General features: G+C 40.2%; 1 protein-coding gene across 2 annotated transcripts; it reads left to right on the top strand.

The window, feature by feature from the left end:
• The first annotated feature begins 47 nt into the window (after positions 1-47).
• Positions 48-6,222, top strand: LOC135466012 (small ribosomal subunit protein mS38-like). Of its 2 annotated transcripts, none has more exons than XM_064743399.1 (3): positions 48-152; positions 4,234-4,323; positions 5,527-6,222. In XM_064743399.1, the coding sequence occupies exons 2-3, from the start codon at positions 4,257-4,259 to the stop codon at positions 6,135-6,137; spliced, it is 678 nt and encodes a 225-aa protein (XP_064599469.1). In that variant the 5' UTR covers positions 48-152; positions 4,234-4,256; the 3' UTR covers positions 6,138-6,222. The 2 variants fall into 2 exon arrangements, with proteins under 2 accessions (XP_064599469.1, XP_064599470.1); XM_064743400.1 differs by having other exon boundaries at positions 139-157.
• The last annotated feature ends 2,581 nt before the right edge of the window (positions 6,223-8,803 follow it).

The raw sequence follows: 8,803 nt of genomic DNA, 5'->3' as shown, positions 1-8,803 counted from the left end.
GTGTTTTGGTCAAAGGTCATTTGAGCGGAAGTAAGTAGCGCCATCTGTGTGATCAAGGGCAACATGTGCTGTGACATCCAACTGCGAAAGCTCAGCTGATAAAAGTTTTCTGTCGTGTCGGGATCTATCAAAGACTGAATTTGGACTGCTCAGTAAGGTTATCAGGATTGTAATGCGTGCATGATTTCCATAGTATTAAAATCAGTGGAAATTATTTATGTGAGTTTGAAATCTCGGTTATTAACTGTTTTCAAGGGAAATAATTTTCAACGTTACAGTCAGTCAAGAATCACAGAACACATGACTTCTAGTTAAGTTCAGTAAATGTTATGCGTTATGCATAGTTTCGAGCACCCCTGTTCCACGCAAGGAGCACGAGATGATAAATAACTGAGAGCTAAATGGAGGAAATACTGATTTTTGCCGTTTGCTAAAGTTTAAAGTACATGTACTACAGAACATTGAGGCACAGCCTGAAGCTTAGCCCAAGCTAAGCTGGAGATTTCAGCCGTAACGCACAGCTTCGCTCATATAAACGTCCACGCTAACAATTTCACTAAAAATAAAATGGCTTGAACTTTACCTTATTTTTGCTATCCACCGATTCCCTAAAACTCCAAGAATTGTAATATGTCAAAGCCAACATTGGTAAACCATCTTTCAACAGTAATCTAGCCATGTCAAAGCCAGCAATGGTAAGCCATCTTTCAACAGTAATGCTCCGGTCGTAAGTGGTAGGGTCAGGCAGCAGCCTGTGGATGGTCGTGGGTTTCCCCTGGGCACTGCCTGGTTTTCAATCACCATGGAGGGATGCTGGCTGCCATCGTATAAGTGAAATATTGTTGAGTACAGGGTAAGACACCAATCAAATAAATTAAATTTATTTATTTATTTGATTGGTGTTTTACGCTGTACTAAAGAATATTTCACTTATACCACAGCGGCAAACATTATGGTGGGAGGAAACCGGGCAGAGCCCGGGGGAAACCCACGACCTTCTGCAGGTTGCTGACAGACCTTCCCACGTACGGCCAGAGAGGAAGCCAGCATGAATTGGACTTGAACTCACAGCGACCGCATTGGTGAGAGGCTCCTGAGTCATTACGCTGCGATAGCGCGCTAACCGACTGGAATAAATTAAATAAATCAACAGCAATGTTTCTGGCTGCTATGACATCATGGCCGGCTTAGGCGGCTATGACATCACGGCCAGCTCAGAGCATCAATGCCAGCTGAGAGCAGCTATGACATCACGGCCAGCTCAGAGCAGCTATGAGATCAATGCCAGCTTAGGCGGCTATGACATCACAGCCAGCTCAGAGCAGCTATGACATCACGGCCAGCTCAGAGAAGCTATGACATCAATGCCAGCTTAGGCGGCTATGACATCACGGCCAGCGCAGAGCAGCTATGACATCATGGCCAGCTCAGAGCAGCTATGACATCACGGCCAGCTCAGAGCAGCTATGACATCACGGCCAGCTCAGAGCACTGAGATCACCAGGGCTTTCTCTGGGTCAGTATTTTTTAAGCCAGTCACTTTAGCCACTTATCAGATTTTGTAGCCAATACAGTTTTTCTTTAGCCATACTGTCTTAGCAGCATTAACTTAATCTTTGTGATCTTCAACTGACTGAGTGGGAGCAGAGTCTTGGTGGTCTCCATCTGTAGCTCTTTTTTATCTGCCAATTAGGTCTCTTCCAGCTATATCTGGAGTTTATCCCATGCCACATTTAGAACAATTGCCCTCAAAATAATGGCGAATTTTTTTGTTGTTGACAAAAATCAAACCTTTTTTTAATTAACCTGTGTAGTGTCCTTGTAAAATGCAATTTTCTCTATCAGAAAAATTAGTGACAAAAGAAATTTAGTTCAAGGGTGGAAGAGTTAAATTTTTCAAGGGGGGTAACTTCATTTACATGTCTAACACTATATTTATCTCCCTTAATGGTTATTTTTTTTTAATTTAATTTTTTTTCTTTAGATTTAGCTATGAAAGGCATCCCCAAAAATGCCATAGTTCACATTCATTAGTTAACAAAAATGATTTTCAAGCGTTACTTAATGTAAGTCACCTTCCAAGAATGCTGAACCCTCTTTGTAGATTTCTGTCAATTCAAATCGCTGTGACTATGTTGTTGTTGTTTGGCTGAAATGAAGCCGTTTGAAGTGAAAGTGAATGGATTGTTTTCATCAGAAAAATAATAAAAATACGCATAAAACCACAGAAAACTCCCATGCCTGAAAAGTACTAGGAAAACTTCGCCAGGAAATTTGTGTATAACGTTTGTACACTTTCTTAGGTAAATAAATAAATCACCAAAAACATACGCATACTTTTTTAATTTTATCACCATTTCAAAAATTGTTCTAAATTTGCAACAATGGCGAGCACCAGTGGAAGGCCTGCTACCGTTTCTTTTCTTAAATAATTTAGAAAACCGATGTGATGCTTGTTTAAAAAAATAAAATAAACGCTTGTGGTTTATACGAAACTGTGTTCACCAACCCATTATTTCCGTTGGAAAACAGAAAAACAACACATGGCCATGTGTATTGCGAGTCTTCAGGCTATCGACATTTCCACCTATGCAATAGCCAGTATATATATTCTCGAGTAAATCATTCTGTCACCAAAAACTGTCGCCATTTCCCTGATTTTATCACCAGTCCAAATTTTTATTCGCAATTGGCGAGAGTGGTGAGTGCCAGCAGAAGCCCTGCATCACTGCCAGCTCAGAGCAGCTGTCACATCATAGCCAGCTCAGACCAGCTGTGACATCACAGCCAGCTCAGAGCAGCTATGACATCATGACCAGCTCATGGCAGCTGTGACATCACGGCCAGCTCAGAGCAGCAATGACATCAGTGCCAGCTCAGAGCAGCTATGACATCACGTCCAGCTCAGAGCAGCTATGACGTCATGACCAGCTCAGAGCAGCTATGAATTCACGGCCAGCTCAGAGCAGCTATGACATCACGACCAGCTCAGAGCAGCTATGACATCACAGCCAGCTCAGAGCAGCTATGACATCACGGCCAACCAATAGCAGCTATGACATCACGGCCAGCTGACAGATTCATTGTTAGTAAGCACAGTGTGATTGTTTTGATAGAATGAGTGAATATAGCTGGAAATGCTTGTATGCTCATATTAAATGATGCGGAAGCTCAGCGTTTTGAGACCATCATTGTTGCAAGATAGAGTACAGCACTATTTTATATATTGTTATGGTCCTTCTGGATGTAGCATTATGCAGAGTGAAAACTAGCGATGACGACTTCTATCTTGAAAACTGGTAAAGGTAGAAATACCAAACTTTGGAGTTTCAGTAACAAACATATGAAACGACTTTATACTTTTTGTGTTGTGAGTCACATGATTAGGGGGCCATTTTGAATTTTATTTATAAGCTTAAAATATCGTTTTCTCCAGAACGGCCGAAGCTTTCGGAATGAAATTTTTGTTAGCAGTTTCATCCTAGAAGTGGATGACCTTACAAAGATTCCGAAAATCATTGAGTTTGGTATGCAAATTGAGGCTCTAAGTAGGAAATTAAATTAGCTCAACAGTAGGTCTAAAACTACTTAGTAGTATCAAGCAAAAACATTTCTGAGAATAACATTACTTCAGAATTATGTATTTCAAAGAATTTTCCCTGTCTGTGTTGTGGTTTTCATGTACTTGACAAAAACCTTTTCGAAAATGATTGAATTTCCTCCAAACTTTAAAATGCAAGCTTTATGCAAGACTGTATGAAACTTGTCACTGCAGTTTACTGTGGGAACGGTGTCAACTTGCAGCAGTGTAATTCTTTCTGTCTTTTGTTCTGCCACCAACTTTGCAACACTGTTTTGTCTCTGTCTATTCTCAGCTATCAAATCCAGTACATTCCTTTCCGTTTTTTCTTCTTTTTTTTGGCATTCTGAATTTTACTATTCAGCATACAATTTCTGCAGAGCATGCAGAATCGTTAGCTACAGTGTGTACATGTAGCCCAGCACTGCTAAGATCGATGTTGTCATTGGTCTTCACAACAAGCCTCAATGGACATTGTATCTAGAGGTCTGTGGTTCAAGTCCAACTAATTCCTGCTGATCTTTTTTGCTCTTTTCCTCCCATTGTCATGAACTACCAGGCTACCAGAAGTAGTAAAAGACTAGTAGTGTGCACCCAAGCAACACTGTTGGATAACAGCTTTAATTCAACACTGTTTTCTTCTGTTTTCACAGGTTAGTGCAACTTACCCAGTACCATGTCCACAGTCTTATCCCAGCAGATCAGCATTATCTGTAAAAGGTTGTCATGCCTGATGATGAGAGGTATGTATGTGATAGATGCTTAAAATTAATATGTTTCACTGGCGTGTAATCTCTTACTCTAGATTGTTTCATTTCTAGGGTGGCTGTCAGGTTTATGGTTAGAGGAAGGTGAGCAGAACATAAAGAAAACCACATTCTCCCCTGCGAGATGCCTGAAAAACTGTCAAGCATACAGCCTGTGCCCACCTGGGCAAAGAGGACTTTGAATGATGACCACAAGAAGTTAAAACAGTTTCCTGTACTCAAAAAAGAAGAAAATGTTACAGTTTTTGGTGGTGCGTTGACTGGAACAGTCATGTCCAGTGGCCCAGGGCACCCTGTTGAATAACAAAGCTGTCAGTTTTAATTTTTATTCTTGCAAGTAAAAAAGAATTTGTCATTTAGGTTCATCCACCTCTCGACACCCAAACTCTTTGGACACACTCAGAAATGGCCTACATCAGGCCTTGGTAACCTGCATCAGCCCCAGGTGTCCCCGTATCTCGCTGAAATATTACCAGTGTTGTGTTTAATCCCAATTTAATCTCCAGTGGTGGAAGATGGTAACCTCCATTTTTTTTTTCTAGTCGGGGTCATTGACATCTTTCCTCTGACTTCCTTTGACTGTCCTAACTCTTTGATTATAGTGTAATAAACTTACACAACGTATACAGAGTGATTGACAATAACTGGTTTATGCCACCTTGGAATATATTTCAAGGCCATACAGGGTTTGTACCTAACTTGTACAGGAAAGTTTCCCTAAAGGATCGTAAATTTTGTCCACAACTAACATCCCCATTTTTCCTGAATTTGAAAGTTCTGTTGATTTTAGAAAGGTGTTTTGAGGTTTGCTTGGAACATGGGATAATATTCTACTAGAAAATCGTAAGTTTCAACGCCAAGAATGTTATTTTGCGACCCTTATTTGCCTCTAAACATAAACTTTTGTGGGCGAAATTAAGGCCATGTAAACCTATCAAAAATTTGTGGTCTCTCTTTACAGCACTGTATGCAGTTTGTTTCATTATCTTTTTATGCAGACGGTTACCATGAAAGAGAATTAAATGAAGGTAAATAGGATCTTTGGTCAAACCAGGTGGCTGCCCGCTCCGGTTTTTTGGGTTCTTCTAACTGCTAACTGTAAATGAAGGTATAAGGTTGATTGTTCAATCTCCTGTTATGTGAGAATAAAGAAACCTGTACTCCTCTGTATGATTCCAGGGGGAAAAAAATCTCCATCCATGAGGACACTGGGTGACTGGTCTTGTGTAGCCAATATGGCCAGTTCCAGACAGCTTGAGGTTCCTCCCCACATCCTGGGGTTACAACGTCACGCAGAAATCCCCAGAAATCTCTCAGTCTCACCCTCTGAGTTGAACTTCAGTTTGGAATATAACCTGCCAACTACAAGTGTTCTTAGGGTTATTCACAAGGGAAAGGTTATGGAGAACAATATCTTTGAATGCCCGTCTCTTATCAGTGGACATCCTCTCTCAAACCCCATTGTGGAACCATGCACAGAAAAGGAAATCATGGCACCTGAGAAGACCAAGGTGGAAAAACTGGCAAAAAATATTCTCAAAATTCGCAGAAGGAAAATGAACCGGCATCATCTGAAAAAACTCCGAAAGCGCATGAAATTTGTGTTTCGTAAGAGACTTCACCGTAAATTGAAACTGAAAGAAGCTAAACTTCAAGAGGAATTTCGTGCAATCATGAAACGTGCAGAAGATTTTGAACCCAGAGATTTTGTCCAGAAAAATTTAGAGCTAGCCCGAAAAGGAGGGTTTCATGTTAATATATTTGAATCTTCAAGGCAACAGCAACAGTAGTTGATTTCCTTATTGACCTGAAGTAGGATGTTTGGCTTGTTTTCTTAAAGATGTCGAAAAGTCGAAATAAAAAAAAGAATTTTATGCCTCAACTGTGTGAAATTTTGATTGTGTATTAAGAGTGTAACTACTCTCAAATAGATTTTTCATCACAGTTCTTTAATGATAGCTGGCATTATACTTTTCTATGAACATCATAAATTAAAGATGTATTAATCAACAGAATATGACATACCCTAAATCCGTAACAAAGTCAACCAGTAAAGCAGAACTTGATATGAAAAAAATGAAATTTGAGGTTGGGGCATTTGTAGTCTTCACAGAATCGTAAGACAGCCTACCCAGCAGAACAGTTTTCTAAACAGGCTAAATGCACCGAAACATGTCCGTGGTTGGATTTGTGGAGGATTTAGTGTAAGTCTACGTAGTGAAGCACATTAGTTATTTAACATGGTTTGCTGTGTATAATACATATGTTAGCACCCATCATTGTTAAAGTGTGAGTTTCCTGGCCAGTGAACAGAAGGGCAGTCCTGTATTGCATCAGTGTTTTTATAATGGTTCTGTACATGTCCTGGTGAGCAGTGATCCTGTATGGTGCTAGTGTTTTATAATGGTTCTGTACATGTCCTGATGGACATTGGTCCTGTATGGTGCTAGTGTTTTGTAATGATTCTGTACATGTCCTGGTGGACATTGGTCCTGTATGGTGCTAGTGTTTTATAATGGTTCTGTACATGTCCTGGTGGACATTGGTCCTGTAAGGTGCAAGTGTTTTATAATGGTTCTGTACATGTCCTGGTGGACATTGGTCCTGTATGGTGCTAGTGTTTTGTAATGATTCTGGGCATGTCCTGGTGGACATTGGTCCTGTATGGTGCAAGTGTTTTATAATGGTTCTGTACATGTCCTGGTGGACATTGGTCCTGTATGGTGCAAGTGTTTTATAATGGTTCTGTACATGTCCTGGTGGACATTGGTCCTGTATGGTGCCAGTGTTTTGTAATGTTTTTGTACATGTCCTGGTGGACATTGGTTATGTATGGTGCAAGTGTTTTATAATGGTTCTGTACATGTCATGGTGGACATTGGTCCTGTATGGTGAAAGTGTTTTATAATGGCTCTGTACATGTCCTGATGGACATTGATCCTGTATGGTGCGTGTTTTACAATGGCTCTGTACATGTCCTGGCGAGCAGTGGTCTTATATGGCATCAGTGTTTTATTATGGTTCTGTGTGGTGCCAGTGTTTTATAATGTTCCTGTACATGTCCTGGTGGACATTGGTCCTGTATGGTGCAAGTGTTTTATAATGATTCTGTACATGTCCTGGTGAGCAGTGGTCCTATATGGCATCAGGGTTTTATAATGGTTCTGTGTGGTGTCATTGAATTTATTATGGTCCTGTTCGTGTCCTGGTGAGCAGTGGTCCTATTGGTTAATGGTCTCAAGACTCAGTGGTTTATGTTCCCAAGATTTGGTTTATGGTCTCAAGACTCAGTGGTTTATGTTCCCAAGATTTGGTTTATGGTCTCAAGACTCAGTGGTTTATGTTCCCAAGACTTGTGGTGGTGGTGGTGGGTTTCCCCAGGCTGACAGCCTGGTTTCCACCCATCGTAATGCTGTAACTACAAATGAAGTATTCTTCAACACTGCAAAAAATGCCAATCATATAAACTAGAACTGCATTCAGTTATACGGTCAGCACACACAGCTTTTAGCGTTCACTCTCTATAACTTTCCACTTTCTCCACCACAGGCCGTTCGAATCTATGGGTTCTGTGCTCTCTTGGAAAGACCCCAGGTTTGTCTAATAGGAGCAAAAAAATAGACGTAATTCATATTAGACAATAAACTTTCCGAACAAGTGAATTGCATGTAACATGACGTCCTTATCACGAATCTGGTCTTATTTTCTCCCCGCAAGATGTACTTATGTGACAAATTGCCATCAAGAATCGAAAATTTGCAATTTTGTCCTATATTTGTAGGTCACGTGACAATACTAATACAACTGTAAAGTTCAAAATTGCTGAGTGGAAGGGACTATATAAGTACTGTATGTATGCTGGGAACCCGTGAGCTGTCTTAATACAGGATATAATGATTCCTGTATTCCTGTAAGGGCTTCAAAATTTGATAAGTGGAAGGGAATATATATGTACTGTGTGCATGCTGGAAATCTGGGGACTGTCTTAATAAATACAGGATTTACATGGCTTCAAGGTTTGACAAAAGGCCGATTTACTATATTTTGGCACATTTACAAGTGTATGTTATAAAATGCTCTTTTGTGTCTTACAAATATTGTAAGTATGCCACCCGGCGTAGTTTGACCTCGCGATCACGAATCCGGTCTTATTTCTTGTCTTGTGATGTATATTTTTTTCGCAAATTGTGATCAAAACGCGAAAAAGCGTAATCTCCTAAATTGTTGCAGGTCACGTCAGAAAAGTGTTACAGCTGTAAATCTGAAAATCGGTGTATAGGGCAATAAATGTACTGTATGTATGCTGAAAATTGTAGACCTGTGTCAAAAAACACAGGTCATGCACGCTTTTGAATAGTATCCAAAGGTTGATTTACCACATTTTGGCACATTTACATATACATGCTGTATAGTGTAATACAATGTATTGATGGCTACGAAGAACATGCGTTATGCA

This window comes from Liolophura sinensis, chromosome 5, assembly GCF_032854445.1.
Source record: "Liolophura sinensis isolate JHLJ2023 chromosome 5, CUHK_Ljap_v2, whole genome shotgun sequence".
NCBI classification, from domain to species: Eukaryota; Metazoa; Mollusca; class Polyplacophora; order Chitonida; family Chitonidae; genus Liolophura; species Liolophura sinensis.
This window is presented reverse-complemented; position numbering and strand designations above follow the sequence as displayed.